Source organism: Leptosomus discolor, chromosome 21 (genome assembly GCF_034619465.1).
Source record: "Leptosomus discolor isolate bLepDis1 chromosome 21, bLepDis1.hap2, whole genome shotgun sequence".
NCBI classification, from domain to species: domain Eukaryota; kingdom Metazoa; phylum Chordata; class Aves; order Leptosomiformes; family Leptosomidae; genus Leptosomus; species Leptosomus discolor.
In genome coordinates this window covers 6,805,525-6,829,716 of record NC_141411.1, presented here as the reverse complement: position 1 = coordinate 6,829,716, position 24,192 = coordinate 6,805,525, and the positions used below count along the sequence as shown (strand labels likewise).

General features: G+C 47.1%; 1 protein-coding gene across 7 annotated transcripts in view; it reads right to left on the bottom strand.

Annotated features, from left to right (window-relative positions):
- PPP1R12B (protein phosphatase 1 regulatory subunit 12B) overlaps positions 1–24,192 on the bottom strand; it is a 121,115-nt gene that overhangs the window by 11,517 nt on the left and 85,406 nt on the right. For 5 of the 7 annotated variants that reach the window (XM_086476377.1, XM_086476373.1, XM_086476375.1 and 2 more), the window contains exons 20-23: positions 2,747–2,763; positions 2,112–2,259; positions 916–1,020; positions 598–651 (exon numbers count right to left, since the gene is read on the bottom strand). In XM_086476377.1, coding sequence (XP_086332503.1) covers positions 598–651; positions 916–1,020; positions 2,112–2,259; positions 2,747–2,763 — 324 coding nt within the window. Of the gene's footprint in view, positions 1–597; positions 652–915; positions 1,021–2,111; positions 2,260–2,746; positions 2,764–15,653; positions 15,756–24,192 lie in introns of those variants that run through there. The other 2 variants (XM_009949054.1, XM_086476374.1) reach the window with 2 other exon arrangements.

Here is a 24,192-nt window from a genome sequence, read left to right as displayed (position 1 = left end):
GAAGTCATCACGAAATGATGGGAAAAGCCCTGAGTAACCTGGTTCAAATTCACTGCTGAATCTGCTTGGCTGGACTGCAGACCTCCTCGGGTCCCCTCCAACCTGTCGGAAGCTATGGTCACCTAAGGCGGAGATTTAGCGAGGCACTGCCTGTTCCGCTTAGCTTACTGCAATAAATCTGAACGCTCGGTTAAGAGGATGAAACATTCAAACGTTTAGATTTCAAGTATAACCACATGATAGACACCCAGCTAATGTTTTGCTTTGTCCCCCCTGCCCCAAAACAGTCTTTATTTATAAGGATCAAGAATATTTTGAAGCATAATGGTCCAACAGTCCCTTAGCACCATACAACACAATTTGTTGGGCTGCAGCTTCCTATAATGAAAGAAAGAAATCAGAACTAAGCTGATTTGCAAAGAGAGCAGAAAAGTCTCAGACACTGAAAAGGTCAGAACACAATTATCACTGTGCTCCGCTCCACAAGGCAAAAATATAACTTATCGTTTAATTAACACTTTCCTTCAAGAAATTACTATGCCCTGCAGAGCAACATGAAGCAAAAATTGAGGCTCAGAAGAAAGCAGAGACACATACCCTCTTCTCCATCTCCAGCATGCTGGACCGGTCAGAAGTTTTCTCCTGTTTCTGCTATGTAAATTAAAAATAGAAAGCTATTAAAACAGAGAGGCATTCACAGGATGCTGCACAAAGGCCCAGATAGCCTACAGATACACTGGCCCGGAGAAGAAGCAGTCTTTACAGCATTACTCAGACTTATTTCTGTGAAAAATAAGTCTCCTTTGAAGCACCTTCCCTCCCAAGAGCTAAATCCTTTCCCACGCTGGAACGTGCACCGGCTTGTCATGGGCCGGTGCTCAGTTTCTCCAGTCTAGGAGCCCAATTTTGCCTTACCTGGGCTGCTTTTTCCAGCTTTGATTTGATCTCAGCCAACTCAAGCTGGGCTTCTTGCAGCTTTGACTTCAGCTTTTGATTTTCAGACAGGGCGCTTTCATATAACTGAAATACAAACCAAAGACCTCCGTTAAGTGGCCGCTCCTCGGCCGCCACACAGACCCCGTTCCGCCGCACTACTCTGAGCGGGCACGTGTCCTCAGCACTGAGCAGAGGCAGCTGCACCGCCCCCCGTGTCAGGACATCAGAAGAGGGGCAAACACAACTACTTTGGATGCTTTACTTGCGTTTTCGTAATTCATACGAAATAAGAAAACAGCTGTTTAATTTTGCAGGGTGTTTAAACACAGCCAAGAGGCAAAGAAAAGGGATGCTTTTAATTCAGGCAAACCACCAGGCATAATGAAGTACCAAGTTATGTAGGCTGGATGTGTCTCAACCTACAATTCTGTTGGGGTCCCCAACACAACACACCCTGGTTGCTCTTGGGTGCTCTTACTTTGAAGAGGAGCAGAAAGGAGGACAATTTCAGGTCACTCCAAAATGGATTTTTTTCCCTTCACATCCTTCAAACCAGCAGAATTTCCATCCCTCTAAGACGACAAACTGGGCATATTGCCTGCCTCTTCTGGCCTGACACGTTCACGAAGAAGAGAGGGGTGCTGCTTACCGTGCGAGGCTTTTCGGCATCATAGTAATTTCAGAATTCAGGTCATCTTAATCTGTTTACGTTTCATATGGCCTTTGCATTGATCCTAGATGTGCATGGCAGTCCATATTACTGCCTTTCAGGGATTATGTTGGAAGTTTCAGAGATTATAGAAAAAATAATTCTGGAATGTTATAGCAGCAAAAATAATTCGGGGGGGATACGCACGCTTGAGCCACGCTGGCATGCTCAACAGCATCTTTTCTTGCTCTTTTCAAATCCTTCCTGGCACTTCTCCAGCCTGACTACTCAATCTCCCTCCCCCAGATATTGAACTTTGCAGGGTGTTCTTTCACCCCCTGCCCTTTTTTCACCCTCTGAAGGGCTGATGCATTTGAAAAAGGCTGGTGTGACTCCCAAAAGCAATGGAAACAGGGAAAATAAAAATAAACTTTTTCTTTCCAAAGACTCTCAGTGCAGGTTTCTGCAGCAACAGGCAGCTTCTAAGGCGCAGGCAGTGACAATAACATATTTTTAAAAATCCTACTTTTTTATAGTCCCTGTTACTCTCCTCTTCTGCTCTGCTGCTGAGGGCGGCTAACCGGTTCTCCCTCCGGGTGTAGGCACTGGAGCGGCTGGAGGCACGATCGCTGTAGGAGGAGTCACTGGTGGAAGGGTTCGTAGCTGCTTCCAACCTAAAACGCGAAGAAGATCTAGCACCGTGGAGCCGCTGCTACCTCGGTGTCAGCCTGACCAGGTGGGACTCAAGGCCGTGGCAGCCCCAGCTGAGCAGAGGCGCTGGGATGGCTGAGCACACCCTCCCCCCACCGCAGGCGGCCAGGCACCCACCACTGTTTTAAACATTGGAAAAAATCCAGTGTTTAAAACCCTAAAAGGGCAGTAATTTCCCATGGATCTCTCATCTTCCTGGTGGGAACGGGCTCCATTTCTAATAGGGCACTGAGGTGTTTTTGTTTTCCTGCAGAGTAGCTGGTAAATAATTTGAGGAGCAAAGGATGACGGCAAACTGGCCCAACAGTTGAGCTAAGGAAGGAAACCAATGGCCAGCACTAGCTTCAGCTTATGCTGTTGATCTGAAGCACAGGGAATCCCCAAAGCCATGCAAAAATATGTTGTCAATAAATATGAAATAGAAAAAACTCCAAAAAATAAAATTCTTACCTGGAAAGCCTTTCATGCTGAAGGGAAAAAAGAAGAAAGAGAAAGGGAATTAATAACAAGGAGAATTAAAGGTTCAATTCAAGAACTGCAGAGCTACAACGCAGCAGCCATTTCCTACCTCAGATGCCAGCACGTAGCTCGCAACAAGCTAAACAGCATTACTTCCCATGCCCAAACTGGGAATCACCAATCCCTGCCTGAATCTTTTCAACTGCTTCAGCTTCTCTGAAGCATTTCAAGATTTCATTTCTTTTGTTAACCTAAAAACTACTGAACCTTGTTCTCCAAATCCTAGTCTCCAGAATTGAAATCCATTCCTTTGAAGCAAAACTAATCTATTGTTTCACTTTTAAAATCAAAGTATTCTTCCTGACTTTGATCACTGTCCTATGCACGAAGTGGGTGAGGGGGATTAATGGACCATGATACGCAGAGCTCGTTGTGTATTTGTGTTGAACTTCAGGAAATCACAAGCGGTACTTTCTCTCCATGGCCAAGTACCTCTGCCATGAAGAAAAGTTTCACCGTGGCAAGATGACGCACACCAGAAGCTGCAGGAGGAAAGGAGAGGAGTCTTACCCGGCCAAAAGGGTGGACATGTAGGTTGAAGCATGTGTTAGGCTCTTCTTTCCCCATCAACACCCAAACCACCCCTGTGCCGCCATCAACACTGCCTTTGCTGCAGAAATCAAATGGTCATGGCACGGGTGTCCAGTAGGATACACCGCACTGACCTGCCACCTCCTCCTCTGCAAGGTTTCTCTTTGGCAGGTGTTTACTCAAATTCGAGGTGCAGCCAAACTCTTTTTCAGTCCTTTGAACTGGAAGTCGAGCCCGGTATTCCCCTGCTAGTTCTATTAGCAGCGTCATTTCTCTGAGCGAGCACAAATAACCCGCAGGCACTACCAGTTATTTCCCTAGATCCTTTTTAATAAGTGCAAGAGTCAACCCAAGAAGGACATTACAGAGAAGATAAGGGGTCAGGCTTTTAGTGCCCAGACACGCTTGTGCTGGAGTTTGCTGGATACTAAATCTAGTGTGAAACGTCCTGCTGGGTGGCAGATTTGCTGCCTCCCTGACACCCCAGGGTCTGAAGACTTCAGACCTCCTGCTCCTGCCTGGCACCCAGATGACGTCTCCGATTCCTGGGCAGGTATCTGGGAGCACACGCACCACGGGCAGTGAATTAAGTCACCCGTTACATGGAGACAGAGGGTGGGGAAGCGACCCTGCAACGTCTCTGCTCAACGCCAGAGGAGCACAGGGGCAGGTCCCAGAGCAGCAGGGGCTGTGCCCAGCCTGCCTGCAACGCTGCCCTCGGCTCGCCAGGACGCAGCGACCCGGCTACGTATTACGTACACCTAGTTATTAAGTTTTTAATTCCGCCTGCCCTAATGTCACCCTCATCTTGAATGCTGATTCAAGACAGGAGCCTCCCCGAGGAATCTGCAATCCCCGCTCGCTCCGCAGCACGGCCCTCCGACGTTTGACCAGGAAATGGGAAACAAGCTGAAGAATCCCGGCACATCTAAAGCCTCGTGGATGGACAACACGTTCAGCCAAAGCTGCTAAATGCAAAGCTCAAAAGGACGAGCAAGCCCTGCTATCAATTAGCACGTTCTCCCTAGAGCTGCGCCAGCAGGGCCACCCTGAGCCGGGCTCCCGGGGCAGGTCTGGGTGCGGGACCCACGCCGTAGAGATGGTCACCAAAGCTCCAGGAGCCTGTCCCAGTGCTGGGCCACGGCAGCAGGTGCAGCCCCCTATTATTTTATTTGCTCTACCCTCATCTCCATACATCGAAAGCTTTCCTTGCATCACACAGGTGAGAAACCACCCAAGGGAGACAGCAGACGGCTTTCTGCCATAGCTAAGCCCCGCTGCACTTCCACAAGCAACGTTGGATGCTGTCTGGGGAGCTTCTCACGGGGCCAAACGCCTGGCAGCTGCCTGCCACTGTCACAGGGACACCTGCCTGCTTGTCCAAACAGCCGTGGGCCACCCTCTGTAGGAAGCTCACGGCCAATACGTTGGAAAGCAGTTTCCGTACGGCTGGCCTCTGGCGGGGGGCTATCATTAGAAAGATTTCCCGCTTTCAGCCACAAACGCACTGGCTGATGTCTCAGTGGTCTTTTGTTAGCCGAGCTTCTGACATTTGCCTCTTAAAACCCTCAGCTGCCTGACAGCTCCCTTTTAATTTTGGCCCCATGACCCAACCTCCCCTATTGAGCAGGAGAGGGGAATTAAGAAGTGATTAATAAGCCTCTTGGTGAAAGTTATTTGTGCTCTTTATGCTAATCCCCTTCAGTGACGACTCTTCTTACAATGACAAACGGCTAGGCGAGTAATCCACTTAATATCAAGCTCGCATTTATTTCAACAAACGCACCTGCTAATGTATTTGAACAGTGCAGAAAGTCCACACGCGGCTGGGAAGGCAACGTGGAAACCAAGCAATAAAACCTGAGCAGGTCCCCAAGCCAGCTTGTGTGCTTGCAGCAAGAGGCAAAAACCTTTTTTGTCTTTTTTTTTTTTTTCCTCCAAAGAAACTAATAATTCCTATAGGGAGAGAGAGCAGGGGTGTGCTTCTGCAAAGGAAGGGTGGGACAAGAAAGGAATCACTTTAAACATAGTAAAGGGGAAAAACCCCTCAGGTTTATTGTATTTAAAACCTTCCTGTGATGGATACTGAGATGAATTATTTCACACTGCAATTGTCTCTAAAGAGAAGAAAAGTCCTAGATGAGACGGGAGGAGCCGCATCATTCCTGCTGCTGCAGCCACGGCAGAGCAGAGCAACCCTGCAGCGACCTGCGCCCACCCCCGGCCTGCGGCAGCCCCAGGACTTCCCAGCCAAAAGCTGGATATTTCCCAGGGCTCAGTGATTTCTCCTCCTGGGGCTTTATCTCCCTTCATGCTCATTTCAAGCACATTTCTGCCATAAAATGACTCCAGTGTCTTGCAGAAACAGCACGGAGCTACAGGAAACCTCTGTGTTCACAGTTCCCTCACCTCCAGTTCTGGGGCGCCTCTCCATGTTGTTTCAGTTAAAAGTGGTATTTTTGAGACAAAGATGATTAAGTTGGAGAGGAACTTGATAAAGGCTGCGGTCTGGAAAGCAGAGGCTGAACGAGATGTTAGAGCAGCTGCGGGAAGCGTCCCTGCCATAATGAACGCTGCAGAACAGTTTTCACCAGCGGATCCTCCTTCCACTTGCTGCTACCTTCTGGGAAGGAGGGAGGATTGCTTTATTTTGTTTTAAATTGCTTTCTGGCTCAATATTTTCCTGCGTTTTGCTCAAAGGCCAGTGTTCATGCTGATGTTTCAAGGAGCAGCTTATTCAGGATTTTTTTTTTTAAACAATGGTGGAAGAGGGGAAAAAAAAAAATCCTGAATGAAAAAAATAAGTTCCACTTGCACCTTCAAAAAAAGACTCCAACTAAAAGAGGTGACATAGAAAGCAGCAGTTCTTAGCACAAGGAGAGGCTCTGAAGCCTGAGGAAGCGAGTTTAACGAAACAACAACTAAAATCTCATACTCCTGGAGGCGGCTGTGCCGTGCAGGAGGTATCGATCGGTGAGGGGACGCACGAGCCCTACACGCAAACACTGGACTGGGCACTTGACTGAGACATCCCCGCTGTTTGCTCGAAGACGGACAAACATTTTCAGAGGCTGCTGGGCCATCACATTGGAGATGTAATTTCAGTTGAAAACAGCTTCTCTGCAGCTCAGCTCCATCCCATGTTTGGCCACAGCACCCTTGGAAACCTGTGCCACGTGCTTCCAGCTGCACCTGCACCACCAGCTTAGCAACCACCCCTCTTCCCCTCACTGCCCCTACTTTTAAAACAAACTCAAAACATTCATTTAAACTTCTGCAGCGTGAGCTGGCTCACTGCGCTGCCTACAAAAGCAATGAAGAAGGTTGTACCTGCTCGGAGATGCCACCCCAGAGCTGGAAACAATGAGGTCAGAGCCAGAAGGTGAACGACAAAACACTTCTGGAAAGAGAAGCTGGGGGTAAACAGAGGGAAACAAGAGCTGAGGCACTAAATGTGCACTTACAGACTAAGGTGCTGCAAGAAAGGGCTTTCCCTTCTTGTTTTTTTTGGTGAATGAATACCGTGCAATCTGTTAAGGTTAAAAAGGGAATGCTGAGAAACTGCTGTATCGACTGTACGAGTGCACTGGGTTGATTTTTTTCTTCCCCTGGCAAATTTAGAACAGAGCCGTCAATTTTGCCCAGACTCCTTCATTTCCCTTGGGATCAAAAGTTTCACTAGACACATTAACAGCCAAGGAAGCATCGGGTTGTGAAATTATTCTTCCTGCAATCTAAACAGGGTCATATCGCTGCAGGGTCTGGGGTGGGAGGAGGAGGACCCCAGGGAAAAGCGAGGTGCTGGAAGTGGCTGTCCTGATTCAGAAACCAGCACGGCAGCCAGCGCTGAGCCCAGACCCCGGCACTCCTGCTAAAGAGCACCGAGACACCCCAGGGGATGACTTTTAAAAGAAAACCTCAAAGCACGGAGGACTTGCAGGCGTGCTTGCAGGTTTCTGGAAATCCTCAGCTCTCAGACCTCTCACCTGAGAGATCCCATCGTCTTCCCTCCCGTCCATCTCATGGTGGGCAGCACATCCAGGTAGCGCTGGGGGCGGTGGAGGACAGCAGAGGGGTTCAGCTAGTTTTGCCAGCCCTCCCAGACAGGGTCAGAGACGGTTCAACCCAGGGTGGGCTGGGAAAACATAGGACATCTGAGATGGGACCTGAGAAAAAGCACGAAGAACAACCTACCGGACTGACCCTCCCTGCGCAAGTCCCTTTCTTCTGAGCCCCCCAGTTCTCACTGTGCTGACGTTGGTCAGTCCCAAGGAGCAGGCACTGGTAGGTAATGGCCATGGCTCTACCTGCCCGGACCGCCGGGATGCTGCACAGCACCAGGAATGCCGTACGGTTTGGATTTCAGAAACGTGCTGGGACTGTGGAGGGCAGGAGCCTTCCCTTAAAAACTCACAAACTTTTACAGCTGTTAGGAGTTCAGTAAAGGATAATTAAAACCAAATTCCTCATGGAAGGTTTAGATAAAATGCAGCCCTGAAACGCAGTGCCAAAAGGGGGATCGGCCACCGCTCTTGCCAAGTCAGAAATTGGCCTAATTGCTTCCAATTGCATTCTTCTGCAGCTGGGATCTGACCCAGCAAAGGCAGAAAAAGGCTATTTACATCGCTTCAAAAAACAGAAGAAGAAGAAGAAAAAAAAAATAGATGCTTTGGGAACATTTTATGCTTCTTTATCTCCTACTGGCCAACCTCAGAAAAGTGTGCACTATTTTAAGATAGTTCTCAAGGAATTAATTTTGGCGTGTTTTGCCTCAGAAATCCCGATCAACGCTTACGATTAAATAACCCCCATTTAACAAGATCCTGGAGCACAGCTCTGGCCCCGCTGTCTGCCCTTTTCTTGATCAAGAGGGGAAGTTTTTGGATCCTCTTGAATTTTATTCTTGTGTTGGCAAACATCCTCCTGGTGAATCCTGTTTGTTTTAGAAATTAAACTTAAAATAAAGCCAGCTGCTTTGGGGGCCAGTTCTTTCCCTCTTACATGCAAAAGCCATCACGTTCCTGCAGTTAACACAGCTCTGCTGCTCCTACACCTACAGGCTTGGCTGTGCTGACGCAGGGCAGCTGTAAAAAGGACCACCTCTCCGGTGTGTCGTGGTGCTGCAGGCAGAAGTCTTCCTGGAGCCGGCACAGCAAAAGCTGAGCTGGAAGGAGGAAAAGCCGTGAGGAAGGCTGCCTGGTACAACTCGGGTCACGTTTGTCTTTCAAGTCAGGTGTGGTTGGAGTCAAGTCTGGGTTTTCAGTGGGTACAGAATAATTAGAAGGTTTGGTTAAACTCTGCTTTTAATACAGTCTTTGAGGTCATTGCCTCCCTCAGAAAGCTGCTCTGCTGACCCGAGAGCTGTGGTTTGCTACAGCGTCCTGTTAGCTACAGCTGACGTGACGAATAGCGCTGCCTTCCAACTCGAGTTTGCGTTTGTGCAAATGCAAGGATTACAAAATCCCATTGATATGATTAATAATCCAGTGTAGCCAAACCACCTCCACATAACCTCCAACTCCCAAAAGCCGGATGCAAAATATGTTTTCACAAACTATAAATCAATAAACTTTGCTTAATAAAAACTGCCGTTACTGAAGCATAATATTAAAAGGTTTTCTAAGATGGAATAGCGGCTCTGGCAGCGGGCTGCAGCAGATCACATCATTTTCAGTACAGCTAGCACGTATTTAATCAGAAACAAACACACATAGCTGTAACGGACCCATGACCACATCTCCCGCCATCCCGAACACCGCTACGCTGGTCGGTGTGATGGCCAGCCTGTGCCTCAGTTCCCCGCGCCTCTCACGTGCCCAGCTGGCTTTGCAGCAGCTGCAGTTTATTACCGTTGTCTCTTGGGGATAAAACTCGCCATGTAGAACGTCAAGCTGGATTGTATTTTAATTTAGTAAAGGCCATAATTCAGAAACCCGTGCTTGTTGCTCTTATTTTTTTCCTTCTTTTCTAAGGGATCAAATGTTATTGGTGAAAAATTTAATTTTGCAAAGCAATGAGATCCTAGACAAAACTCTCCAGACATGAGGAAATAAAAGCCGAATGGCCAAGTGACAAAAGAAAAGATTTCTGCTCCTAAATTTCTTCCATACGAGAATGCCACAGGTCTGCAGGAAACAACATCTCCCTTGCTCTTGCAAATGCTCAGGATGTTTTCAGGTGTTACCATGAGATATTTAAATACCTATTTGGCCACTAGTCAGGACTTAAGCTGCCTAAAGCCAACCCGCCAAGGTTTTGGTGTGCAGCATGCTCCAAAGTCTGGCGAACAGCCCCTCCAGCCTGCAGCCACATGGCACCCCCGTGACGATGGCCACGGGCGGTGATGGCGTGGAAAGCGATCAGGGCTGGTTTAATTATGCTGACTCGTCTGTGCCACGCAAAGCATCTTGTGCTTTTAGAATTAAAAACAGTTTATACTGTCTCTCTCTCCTCCTCATTTCAAGGCCAGGTTGGATGGGGCTTTGAGCAACCTGGTCTGGTGGGAGATGTCCCTGCCCATGGCAGGGGGTTGGAACTAGAGGATCTTTAATGTCCCTTCCAACCCAAACCATTCTGCGATTGTATGATTTGTTTCAGTCTAAAATAGCTCCAGACCAGCTGCCAGCCAGTGCGCTGAGCCTGGAGCTACTCTCATCTATTTGAGGACCTCTGTTCCAAAGATCTTACTTCTACTGAACTGCAATAGTAACCTCAGCAATTTGGAATCATTAAAAAGAATTTACAATTCATTGTAAAAAAACCCCCTAACAACTAAAAACCCCCAAACCAACAACAACCTAACAGTTCCCCAAGGTCCATATGTTTTCCTTTGACCACCAGTTGCGGCTCCAGTGCATGAGGCACCATCTCCAGTGGTAGAAAGTCTGCAAGCACAAGGTACATCTGTCGGGAACAGCATAAGTACAGCCGCTGGTGCCCTGGGAAAATGGATGCATTGAGCTCCTCGTCTCTTCTAGCCCTGCTTTCTACAGGCTCATATTCATTTTAGGAAAAACAAAACTGTAACAGGCTCCTGCAACTGAAGTAAACATTGGTTTCCAGTTCCGCAGTTTGAAGTGGTTTGCTGCCTACAGAGTTTCCATCCCCTCTTCCCATCACTTCCCATGGCCGCTCGTTCCCATCCCACAGCACCTCCCCGCCTCAGTTGTGCCAGCGTGCTTGGTTTTGTGGCTGTACCATGAGCTGACCCAAATTAAAGATATTCTATTGCTCCTTCTTCCTTCACCCTTTTCACAGTCCAGGCTGACGCCCGGCTCTGGTGTAACCTCAAGTTGTCCCCTGACCTTCTGGCCTCCTTGCCCTGCAATGGTTTCAAAAGCTGAGCTGCCACAAGTGATTTCTCTCTGGCTACTGAACCAGCTTCTTCAAAGGCACCCACCACCGACCAGGCGGTAGAGGGTCAAAATGGGAGCTATAAATGAAGTGGCAGTGTCACATCGTGTGCTCCTTTCTGCATCATCCATGACCGTTCAGACCCTTTAATAGTTAACAGACCCCCTGCTATGGCTTTGGCTTGGATCAGCTCGCTCTGCTCCTCGGAAGGGAGGAGAGCTGAAGAAGAAAGTTTAGCTGCAGGGACGCAACCACTTACCCCATGGGTCAGAGCACATGCCCTGACCCATTTTATTTATACACCCACATGTAGCCAGCGACAGGAGAGCAGTCTGGCTACTGAGTCACCGCAGGGAACATCTGACGGATGGTGCCCTGAGAATGACTAGAAGTTCCCGACACGCTTCCTGATATGGACATTTACAGAGGAAAACTCAAAAAAAAAAAGAACAACCCAGAGAACAAACAGAGCCCAGAAGGATTTCTTCCTGATACCCATCTAAGGAACACAACGCTTGAAAAATAACAAGTGATAAACAGATCAAGGTGCCGAAGAACACAGACTAGGGTTAATGGCCTTAAAAGCTCAAGTTTCAGTATCCCACGTTTTTTGTGGGCTAACGGGAGAGGAGGTAATAGCTTCCACAAATGCTGTGTAACTAGTCAGCAATCCAGAAATTAGATAGCAAATGTCATGAGACAACTTATTTGACCCCATTTCAATTTATGCAGCATCATTTTTATCACAACTAGAATGAGTCCAAGCCACTAAATGGAAACTCGGGAAGATAAAGTTTTCTGCAGAAATGTTTTCATAACACTCTTTATTCTCTAACGCATTTGCAGCGGCAGCACAGCAAGCCAAGTGATTCATACAGGTCTACCTAATGTGAGAATAAACCTGTTACCATGAACATCCAAAACAAGATAAAACTTGTTTCAAAAGCACTCACGGAGTGAAAACTGACTGTCAGACACATTTAGATTCAAAACTCCACGAAGGCTGCAATCTGATGAGGCACTTCTACCCACCTCTCAGCGCTTCATTGATTAAAAGAAGTCTGGCTTGGTCGCATTAGCAGACCTCTAAGATTTTATACCATTCTTTATGTATTAATATCCAAACCATGCTGGTTTGATTTGCATGCCAAGCACCTGCAGCTCGGACCGCTAACGTTTTTGTGCATTAGCTTTTTTCGCTTTAAGATTTGCTTTGGATTCTAGACGTACGTGTCCACATCAAAAATCGCACCCAGATCAGAAGCATTTGCTGCCATGGTAATCACTGCTCAGAGCAACCGCGGGCTCGATGCGGAGGCTCGCTGACAGAGATGGCAATTTGGGAACTGTTGCTTTTTACGCTCAAGTATTACTATCAAGTGACTCGCTGAAAACATACGGCCCATAAAAGGTGATGCTCCTGTATCCCATATTCCACTTAGCGCGGCTCCTTCAGACGCTTCAATGAAAGGCAGAATAAAATCAATCAGTACAGACCACTGAGTATACTTAAATCTTTATTGCTGAGCCCTTACTGACAAAAATTCATCTGGAAAGCTCAAGTCATAAGCACTGAAGGTGGCTTAATGAGGGAGCGATTTAACATCAGAGGGAAAAAGCCCTGTAGTGAAACCACGAATACGGCCAGAACAACAAGAACTACGTAGTCTCTCGAGGAGTGAGTAACAACCGCCAGGTGATGGCAGGCAGAAGGATGCAGCCACTATTAAACGGTGACGAGGATTTTAAGTTTTGATGGTCTTTTTTACAGCAAAAAATGTGGGATGATAAGACAAGAAGGGGCAGTCTGTAAAAGAAAGGAAGGTTGGGTGACAAAGCGGTGGGAAACAACTGAAAAGCTGCAATTGCAGCCTGTGCAGCAGCAAGTTGGGAGCGTGCATTCTCCTTAGCTTTCGTCTTCCTATTTCACTGATACCCCATGGAGAGATGCAAGGGTTATGAAATACTATGATGAACAGATGGAGGAGACGAAACATGAACGACAGGGCATTTTCTATGAAAAAAACCCAACTGGCTCAGCAGAGACAGGATTTTTTTTAAAAAATACAATTCAGTCCTCACTTTCACCCTCACCCTTCCAATCCTGCCCTTTATTTGCTTACTTATGCATGACAGGTTTCATACCATGGGATGCCTGTTACATCCTTGGAATTAACTATGTGAAGAAAATATTTTTTTGAGGAAGAGAAACCTTGAGCTAAAACAGTATGGTGCAAAACTTGTGATGAAAAGGTACCCACCGCCACAAAAATGGAAGCTTTTGCCAAACAACAGGACGGTCTGAATTGATTTCAAAGAGATCAGAGTTTCCAGGTTCTAGCAACATCCTCATTAAAGCAACTGAAAGGGTGGAGCTAGCAAATCCTCAGTGATTTAACAGGATTTACTCTGCTATTTCTGTGTTGGTGACTATAATTCTGGGCTGTTCTGTTGTGACACAAGAAATGAAGTATTTCAGCTTGCGGAGGTTCAGGGGCAAGAGCACAGGGCTGACCTTGCACATGGTGGTGGGCACCACCCCGCTCTCACCAGAATCTCCTCTGCCTGCCTTTTGCTCCTGCGCCCTATTCGAGGATATCGCCTTTCTTATGAGCTCACTGCAAAGTGCTCGCCCTTCTCAGCTGTGCCTCTGGGGACATTCCATCAATTAAAGGTGGAAAAAGCCACATGCAATATTATCACAACACCTAAGGAGGAGCATTACAAGCAGCAGGGCAAGCGCAGCAGGGAATGCCACAGGAAACTGCTTTGCAAATGACATTTGAATGCAGCTGTTTGGCACCGATACCTTAATAAGCAAAACCTTTGCTTTGTCTGGTTCTCTGAGAGGTTTTTTCCAAGTCTGTACCATGTGTGAAGCTTCCTGCCTGCACATGTGTTTTCGCACCCCTGCTCAGCTGGGAATGTTTAGAGTCTGTAGGTCTGCTGGTATCAATCTTGATGGATGGGAAGATAAAAGACTCCAAGATACCACATTCCCACCTGTTTTACTGAGGCTGGTGGCACCCTGTGGCAAGGGCTGCCGTTACTGTGGCATGGGGGAGCAGGGGGCACACACACCCACACACACCCCCACACCAAATCCTTAGAAAACCACACGCCATTATTCCTCTTGCTCCTGGCAGAATTACATTGTCTTGGAGGAAGAGTTAACTCAGATGCTTTGTTCTAGCCTGAAGTAAATCCTTCTCTAATCAGCCTTTTAAGGCATGGGCTATTTCCATAACACAGACAGTTCCAGGACTGTTTCCTACACCGACTCCAGAGTCAATGCCGGTGCACTCCTGGTCTGGCTTCTCCCACATCCACGCTCTGCAGCCACAGCTGGCCTTCCCATCACTACTGCAAGAACCACCAAGATTTCCATGCTCACATGTTTGCTTTTCACCAAAATCCCACTGCCACGAGAAGCTGAGAGAAGCTCTTCTCCAAGCCCTCCCATTCCCACCCGGCACCCTTCTGTACCCCCCTGCTGTCTCTGACCCACCTGAAAGCTCCCACCACCTCCTCCAATACCCCTGGGGCCCCCCAACAGCCTGCAATCCCATCACGGCTATGGACAGAGAAAACCAGCACCTCCTGTGAGGCTGCACCGAAGCAGACAGGCATGCACCGTGAAGGCAGCAGTCACGGCTCCTGTGAGATGTCCGTCCCTTGCTTATATGCCTGGACGGGTAAGGGGGGAAAAATGAGTCAGTCTGCGTACGCCGAACATGACAGATCTGAAACAACTTGGGTTTTAAAAGAAATTAAAACATTTTCAGATTTACTGTATGAGTAAGAGCACGTTTGAAAGGTTCTCCACCTGCTATTAAGCTGGTTATCAATACTGTGGCAATTTACTGAGGAACGGTCAGCACAGCTGTAAAAACTGGTGAAGACAGTCCATCTAAGCAAACGGGATAGTTTTAGATTATCTAAAACCTCCCCAGAGATATCCTGACTGCAGGCTGGAAGAAAGCACAGACTCCTGCTCCTGGGTTAAACAGTTAACAGCCTGGGAGGAAAATAACAGTCATGCAGCCCTAAGGCTGAAGTTCCCGAGGTCAGGGACTGCTTCCATTAACACCACGGCAGCAGGTTCAAACCCTTTATACGTATTTCGGGCAATGCTTTTTCCAGACCAAGATCAGCCACTTCAAAAGGAGCAGACAATGCATATCTGATTTGAGCAAACACCAGTGCTCAGATTAATTTAATGCTTACATCTAAAATTAGCCTGCCTTTTAAAAACCAATTCCTCCACGCTTTTGACTCCAGCACGATAATATTTCTCAATGGTGAAGAGACTGCCTGTGTAATGACACGGACCTGGAGAGTTTCGTGACAGCCTTTCACATGACTCCAGAGCTATTAGCAATACTGTTAGGAAATGTTCCTGACTTTCAAACACCTTGGCAGATGGGGACACCAGCTCTGGCTTGGAGAGGACTGGTTAACTACCTCAACTTGCCTCCTGCTTCATTTTTTTGCTGTTGAAATTATTAAACTGTACCACAGGTCAGCACAGCCCCAAGGGTGAAAACTGAATAGCAAACCTCGTTTCACCAGCAATATTGAAGTGTTTATGGAAAGAGTGCAGTTTAACAAGCTGGTCAGGTTTTGCCTCATTTTCATCGGTGAGGTTTTTGTCCAGCAACACCCTACCAGGAGAACGATGTTTCTGTGAAAAGCAGGGTAGGGGGAAACTACCATCACAGCAACTCCCTCCAGCATTACTGCAAATAACCCCAGTGCAAGGGCTCCGGCAGCTCGCTTAGAACCTGTTGCTGCAGAGGCACCTTCCCAAGTTTCATTTAAACCGTTCTCTTTCCAAAGCAAACCACAGACGCAGGGCTCCAGGGGTCAGACAACAAACCACCACCACCGCGCTCTGCTCAGAGCACGTGCCCAGCAGGTCTCTGTGTAATACAGAAAGGAAAAAGCTGCTTACTCTGAGTGTCTTTGCGATCGGGGAAGGAGAGGACGGGGGAGAATCTGACTGAGCCTTCCTGCTGCGAGTATATTCTTTACTCCTGGTGTACAAGGACGACATGGCCTCGCGGGCTGGGTGTCTTTGAGCAGCAATACAAGTCTTGCTCTCCCGTCACTCTACGGCGCTGGGCAGGTCCTTCTTCCAAGGTCAAAACGAACTAATTAAACTATTCACAGCTCTGGTAATTAAACCCTGCTGTTTAGGGTGTATAATTTTAGGCATTAATCTGCTGCAGGAAGAGCTGAGGCTCCACAATGTTTCTTGTCCGAGAAGAAGAGGAGAAAGTGTCAAGGACTCTCTGTGCTCCAGCGCTGGGCGTTGCTCTGTGCCAGCCTCACCAGCCGGGCCCCATCCCAACTCCGCAAAAGGACATTTCATCCAGAGCGTATGCCACAGGACCAGAGTGATCTCCCCCCCAAACTGCAGGAGGCAAAAACTCCCAGCTCAAGACAGCGAGCTGGAAAATTAGCTAGGTTTATCTAGACTCGAAGCTTTTGCCAAAAAAAATAAAGAAAAGAAAAGCAAAAAGAAAAGAAAAGCAAAACCTGTTTTACTCTGGAGCGCTGCTGCGAGCTCTCTGCCGTCACTGCGCAGAGCTGCATGCTTTAAGTGAAACACGAAAGCATAAATCAGGAACAAATGCTGGTTTGGAAAGGGGCAGTCCAGATGAAGTTGTGTTTTGTTCCGTCCTCCTCCTCCTCCCGGGCGCCGTTACCCACGCAGGCTTCTCCAGTCCCTCCCGCCGCTGCCTTTTGACATTCCAGATCCTGACTCGCTCCGCCAGGAATGCTGGAGGGCAGCCAGCAGCAGCGATTCACTTTCAGCTTGGGATTTGGGCTGCCACTTGTAGGGGAAAAAAGGGAAAAAAAAGAAAAAAAAAAAAAAAAAGAAACAACAGCAGGAGGAGGGCAGGAAAAAAACCAACTTACAAACTCCCAAGGCCTGCGAGCAAGCGGGCTGCGAGCGGGAGGTCGGAGGCAAAGTGACGGCACTTTGCGAAGCTTAGATTCCAGCACGCGTTTGGTGGCTGCGACAAAGGGAGATATTTTAAAGGACACGGAGCAGTTCCTACCACCAACAGGAGGACCCACTCAACGCAGCACAACACGGTTTCTGTTGTTTGCCCATAAGCCTGTTTCGAGCTGCGAGAAGGCGACGCAGAGCTTGTGTAACGTACACTCATTCAAAGGAGCGCTTGGGATTGAGGAGGAGGGGAGAGGAGGTTGGAGGAAAGGAAAAAGGGTGGGGAGAGCATGCACCTCTCAACAAAGTTCCAGCTAGCTCTTTGCTGAGCTGTGCTGCTGGTAGCTCACTGGGAAGCCGCTCTGCAGTGTCTCAGAGATGGCAAGACTGTTCACTGCAAAGGCAAGTGGATGTCCCTCTTGTCCCACCCAAATAAGGACAAGGGATGACAGTTTGAAAAATGCCCTCAAACACACAGTGGGTGTGCTGATTTAATAGCTCTCATCCACTAAATACAGCCTTGCAACTGGGAGGCTGCAAAGCTATGGCTTTTTGCTGGAAAGGCATCAGCCCAGGTATCTGCGCTGGACCAGTTCCAGTAAGGCAGCGTTAACAAACCAGAACCACCCCGAAGGATGTGTCCTCATCGGGACTCATTCACACCCACCCAAACCAGCTACGGACCAAGTCACTGGGTGCCTGGAGTTAACCTGCAGCGCACGTTCTGCTCCAGCTCCACAGGCTGCTTTATCATCAAACGTTTCCCAGCAAGTGCAGAAGAATATCAATATAAAAATATTTTAAGAGTATTACTACACTTCTGTATCTCTCTGTTGATCTGAAATATTGCCCTTTTTTTGCACACTGCTTGGCAACCGTGTAATTTTACTGACACGTAGTTGGGGAAGGGTGCTTGGAATAGCACTTGCATTAATTTCTCCTGCTACCCAGCATCTTCACTACCCAGGGGCAATGCAGCATCGCCGCGCGACCACGGAGAGGGAAACGGGGCTGCTGGATTGTCCTTCTCGAAGAAAGTCACTTCGAGATCAGGTTTCTACTTGATACTTCATCATGAGGAAGGAGGGGACTCATCATTCACTGACTGCAGGAGGCGGGGGAAAAAAGTTTGGAGAGGTCTAGTTCTGCCTGGCAATATTTCTGCATTCCCTTTCAAAGGTATGGAAATTAAGTCCAGACACACAAGAAGGTAGTGACAGGCACCCCGCTGCTCAAGGAGACTGTGGCAGGACCTTGATCTTTCGAGCCTCCATCTGTTGCACTCATCACCCCCACCCTCCACCTCTCCTGCAGTCTGGAGGCCGACTCTGCTGTACAGGGACACCAAGGTAATTCAGTCATTTTAAATGCATATTTATAGAACTTGCACACACGGGTGATCTTTCACACATGTCTCAGGTTCTGGTGTTTCAAAACAGTAAGTGAAACTGGGCTAACCTGTGTGGTCACCAGACTGGAGTGTCTCAATCACAGTTACAAGGCTGACAAAGCCCAGCTTAGTCACCAAGGTGGAGTTAAACAGCTCTAAATTGCAGGGTTTTACATCCCCTCCCATCCAGTCCTAAATGAACCATTGCCACGTCCCTCCATGGTCACGTTTCTGCTGAGGAGGGGCAGGAAAGCTCCAAAATCGACGCTTCAGTACAGAACTCGGAGCCCGAGCCTCAAACCAAAACAAAAACTGAGCTTTCTATTCCCTACTAATTAAAAGTTAATTAGTCATCCAGTGCAGACACTCACAGATTGATAAAATGCATCTTGGTGGACAGTAACTCTTTTTAAAGGGAAGTGGTGGCGTGAGAATTAGTATCCTTATTAGCCAGGAGAAAGGCAGCAGAAGGAGATGCAATATGGCAAAACACGCCGGCTTTCATCAGTATTTCAACAAAGGTGCCCAATTCACGGGTTTCTTCCTGCTGTTTTGTATGATTTACTTTCAAGTTTTCCCCTGTGTAAGCATGAAATCCAACTCTTCCTTCGCAGTGCTGCTGTCCTCGCATCCTGATGTCTGTAATATTCAAGGTCAGCGTTTAGATCTGCCTGTTTCTGTCTGTTAAGGATATTCCTCAGTAAGAACCAGCAGCCTGGTCTGTGCTATAGCTGTGGTGCTGCCTGCTTTGCTAAGGAAAATTTATACAGAAAGACACGTGGAAAAAAAAAAAAAAATCACCTTCCACGAGCACTTCCACAACCACTGGACACAAACCTGAGACTGCCCAGATGTTAACTTCATGCTGCAGTGTATTTCTGGGCAAAATCACCTTAAAGTTTCTTACCTTTGAGTACAGCAGCACAACCGTACTATACAGTATACTTCCTCTATTTATATGAAATAGTGTATTTCCTGTGCTTCGAGCTACAGTATTGACTATGATCGCTCTTCTCACACATCTTTCCTTTTCTGTTCAGATGGCTGCCCTCTCCCTTCCTTTGGTAATGACACCCGTGTTTTTTTACCCAATTTTTTTTTCACTAGAGAGGAGAACCCATATCCAAGAAAATCATGTACCAAAAAGAGAACAAAGCCCTGAGCTAAATATTAGAGGTGAAAAATACAAACATCCCTTTTATTTGTGTTGAAAATCTTCACCTACAGAATGTGACACTGATAAAATAAATTCAAGCAGCACTGTAACTTTCCAACCTGCAGTAGACAAAAATGGGAAAAAACCCTAGGAGTTAAAGCCAGAGGTGCAGTGAGATGCTCTCGGGTGATGTGAGCCCACAGCATGTTCTCTGGGAATGCAGAGAAGAAGGAAAGGAGAAGCTCTCTTGGGAGACCAGAATTCTAATAAAACTTGAAGGATGAGGAAGAAGAATTGTTTATTTTTGGAACAAATTATCCCCAAACTATGTCCTCAAAGTCCTAGCTGTCATCTTCCACATCATCTTAACCACATGCTGCTGCACCTCATTGAATTACTTCTCATTCAGCTGACTTCTTTCATTCGTAGCCAAACCTCCCTATCTCCCCCGAGCAGGCAGGTATGGGAGAGCACGCTGAGCTACAGAAGGTTCAGCTGATGGAGGGGCTGAGCTGAAGACACGAACAGGGGCCACACAGCACCAGGATGCTCCCCACACCACATACCTTCCCATGGGGTCTCCTCGGCCACATCTGTGAAATCCAACACAGCCAGGGACCATCTCTGCACACCAGCACAGAACCCCACAGACCACCGAGCATCGTCTTGTCCTTGGCCAACCAACACTGGTACAACCTGGGCGCTCGTGGGGATTGCTCCCTGTAGGCGCCTTGGACACAGCCACGCTGACTTGGAGGGTAGGAAGGTTTGGTAACAGGATGAGCCTTCCTTGCCAGCTGGCCTCAGCGCTAGAGACAGTTTAAGTTTAGGCACGCTGGGACTAACACACCCAGCCTTTGAGGATGGGGTCTCACCGGTGGCACAGCCCTTTCTGTGACCCTCTCCTGTGCTGGACAAAGCAATGCAAGAACAACAGGGCTGTACTGCAGGGACCCAAGATGCAAACTGTAACCCAACTGGACGAGAAGCAAGAGGGAGAGACAGACAACACCCTTCCCGTTTTCCTTTGAACCTACCGCTGAGACCATTTTGCTCATTTTTCTTTGAGAAGTAGAGAACCCCCCTAATTGCTTAATGCAACCCCAGACACTGCTGGTACTCCCTTCCACAGAGCTTAGCTGTTTGCTATGCAAAAAGAAAAAAATCTTCATCACCCTCACTGCTGGATTTCCCAGCTGCAGGAGGACAGCACGCTGTCTGTGTTGTGTTCCAATCCAGGGAAACACTGAAATCTGTAATTCATATTTTATGCAATACTTAAATCAATTCTAAAGACGATTTTATTCTCATGACACTTCTCTGGAGAAATGGAGTGAAACAAACTACCCTGGCAGTTGTTTCGAAGAGCTAGGCTACAGAGCCACTATACACCCATAAAATAATTGTTCAGGGTCTAAAGTAGTTCTGTAAAAAAATCCAGAGAAACTCAGCTGAAACATGAAAACCCCATTAACTATTGAGGACATTGTAGAGAGGGAGGTGCTGGTCTCTTCTCACAGGTAATTAATGACAGAACAACAGGAAAGGGACTCAAGCTGCACCAGGGTAGGTTTAGGCTAGACATGGGGACATTTTTTCACTGAAAGGGCTGTCAGACATTGGAACAGGCTGCCCAGGGAGGTGGTTGAGTCACCATCCCTTCATGTGTGCAAAGGTCGTTTAGATGTGGTACTTGGAGACAGGGTTTAGGGGTGTGCTTGGTAGAGGGGGGTTGATGGCTGGACTATGATCTCAAAGGTCTTTTCCAACCTGAATGATTCTGTTGATGCAGGCTGTCGAGAACAGAGTCAAGATTGCATTTCCTATTGCTTTTCTGCTAATGGACTGGCATACGGAACTGAAATCCATCGTGTAAGAGTACCGTACCTCCCCCTCGCAATAACAGTTACACTGTGGACAAAACTTTAATAAATCCTGTGATTCCCTTCACCTCAGGGTGACCTCCATTTGCAAATATTTAAGCCTAAAATAACATGCAGTCTTTCCGCATGCTAAATGGTACCACCGCTTTATCCCTGCAAGACTTATCTTAGTGCCTTGCACTTACCTTAGTGCCTTGCACTACATCTGAATCAGACACGAGCGTCGTTATTTGCAAAGGAAAAGCCCATGATCAATGTGGGACTGGGTCTGACAAGTCAGGAATAGCATTTTGGTTTAACATGCACCACAGTCAGATGAAAGGTTACAGTACCAGTGATTACCACACCTCGGGTACCAGTCATTGCGTCCTCTTACGTGGGATCTTGCAGCCACAAGCCTCTAGAGCATTACCAAAAACTTTGGAAAGGAATTCACCTGCAAAGAAAAGGCTGAGCCTTGTTAACCCTCCTGCTCTCCCATCTTTAGTCACTGCACCCATCTGCTAGTTCTGTAGAGAACTGGTCATTTCAGCGCGTAAGGAGTTGATCTGGGATCAGCAGCACTGCTGCTTAACCCAGGAGATGCAACGGAAAGCCAGTCTTTAAAAGTTGTAACAATAAACCTTCTTTTTTGTACCCCTAACTCTCTATTGTCTAGCAAGTGTAATCTGGTTTGCAGCTACACCTTAAGAATCCAGAGGGCTGCCGTTAAGTGGGACAACTCAGGGTCAAAGCTGTAGCAGCTGTATTCACTGTAATACCAACCCACTAACATTTTGGATAATGAAAAGTCGATTGAAAATACATGCTATATAAAAACCACTTTAAAACACTGTAAATAAATCACTTCAAAATTATATGCAAGCTTTTAACAGGTTCAATTACAGCTTCGCAGGGTTTATTTAGAACTGAAAAAGGCAGTGATGGTTGTGTTCAGCAGCAGAAGGCTGAAGGGCTGTAGCAACAGAATTATTGGTCAGGCAATAAGCTGTGTTGTAAACGTGATGTGAAGGCACTGCAGCAGTTTGCCATAAATGGAATACAACCCGTGGAAGTGAACAGGCTTTCCTCTGCAGTGCCCTGACTAGGATTCCCATGAGCAGATCTGGCGCTATGTCTTGCAGATCGGAAGCAGAAGGAAAGGATCCTCCTCTCCTCCCAAACACACACACAGCAGCTGACAGTCTATAATTGCACATATAGCACCATACTTACCCCACTTTCTATTCCTATCCCTAAATTTACCATAACAAGGCTGGAAGCTATACCCACGAGGCATACCTGGATTAGCATTAAGCAGTAGAAGCAGATAACTTTATGTAGGCTGAGAATAGCACACTTTAAATACAAAACTTCGGAATTCTTTGCTTTTTGCTTTCTTACAAATACAGAAAACAAAAAGCAGTAGTGAAGAGAGTTAAAAAAGCACCATTCTGAGCACAGGAACATCACTTTAGCACCTGTAAGTGTGAAACTATGCATACAGAAGAAAAGTCCTCCAGCAGTTCTGTGGGGCAGAATTGAGTTTTTGGAAGAATGGACAAGGTGCCTTGAACACTCAAACCCAGCACTTACAACAGGATGAGAAGCAGGGGTGTTCACCAACACCTCTGGGGACCTCCTGAACTTCAGAAGTTGAGAACTGAATTTAAAGAGAAGTTTGCAGAAGAGGGGGAAGGATTTCCTTATCGTGAGTTCACCTTCTCCAGAAGGGATGAGAGAGGTTACGGGAATGGATGGCAACAGCAGCAATAATCAGCAGCAATTAAACAACGCTGCAGCAACAGACTCCCATTAGAGAGAGATAGATGTGGCAGCCACTACTTTGCCAAAAAAATAAGTGTCTCTGGGACCACAGATTTGATTCCATTCAAGGCTGTAAATGCAACCACGGTTACAAGCCCAAAGGCCTGGGGCGACCCCAGCACTGTGTATTTTCATGCCATAATCCTCACAATACCTACACAGCAGTGAGGAGACTGATGTCTACAGATAACTAACTTCATGTCCACCCAAAACCTGGCTCTGTCTTTTCACAGTCAGGCTTCTTTCCCAGACTCAATACCATGCTCCGTTCAAAAAAAGCAGCACGATAAAAATCCAGAGGGATGCTTTCCACTGTCCACTCAGTCGAGTTTAGAGCACTGCTCACGCCAAAAATTAAGTGACTTCATTCAGTTACTACCATTAGGATAAAGTAGTGTTAGAACATAATATTTTCCAGTTGAAGGTGTTCAGCAGATGCACTCTGCAAGCGCTTACTGACAGGTTCCCTCTCCCCTGATCCAGCTTTCTTGCAAAGGACAAGAAGCACAAACAAGCTGAGTTACAAAGGAGGAATGTAGCAGAAATGTGCAAAGATATTAACAGGCCATGTCGGGAAAACTGAAAAAGCAAACACTAATATAGGAACCAGATGTAAACATAGCTATTTCAGGCTATGGGACTTTCCAAAATATGACATCAAGAAATAGAAATCTCGGGGCACTCACAACAGAGTCATGATCCATTTCGCTCTTTATCTAAATTCATCAGATTCTGCATACCACCCCCACCCCCAGCCACTCCGTGGCTATAAAACCCTTCTGTTAGCTCGTCTGTGGAAGCAGCCAGCTGACACAAAGCAATAGTCTAGTGCTGCTGCCCAAACAAATGTGTAACTTCAACACATTGCTATCGAACTATGTTTCAAGCCTATTTCTGGCCTTCCTTCAACAGCAGCAGACTGTGGTGCAGAAGGTCATGTTCACTCCCAAGGATGAAATCAAGGATGAAATCTAGAAGCAATAAAAAAAAGCCTATATAGATATAAAAAAACAACCCACAACAGCGCCCAGCATTATACTCGGTACCTAGCGTGTAGCTAATGAGTAATGAAAACGTGCCGAGGCCTGAATTAAACCAAAGCTGGTGCGAAATTCCTGCCAGGAAGGGCTTTTGCAGCTTAAGGATTCTCCATCTTGACCCACCAAATAATGAAGCAGCTTCTGCCAAATAATGGTACTTCTAGTGGGGAAACTCCATGTCCAAAAGCAAAAAACTAACGATGACTTTCCAAACATGAGGCTCTTTCTGAAGAAAAGCATATGGGAGGATATAAACTCA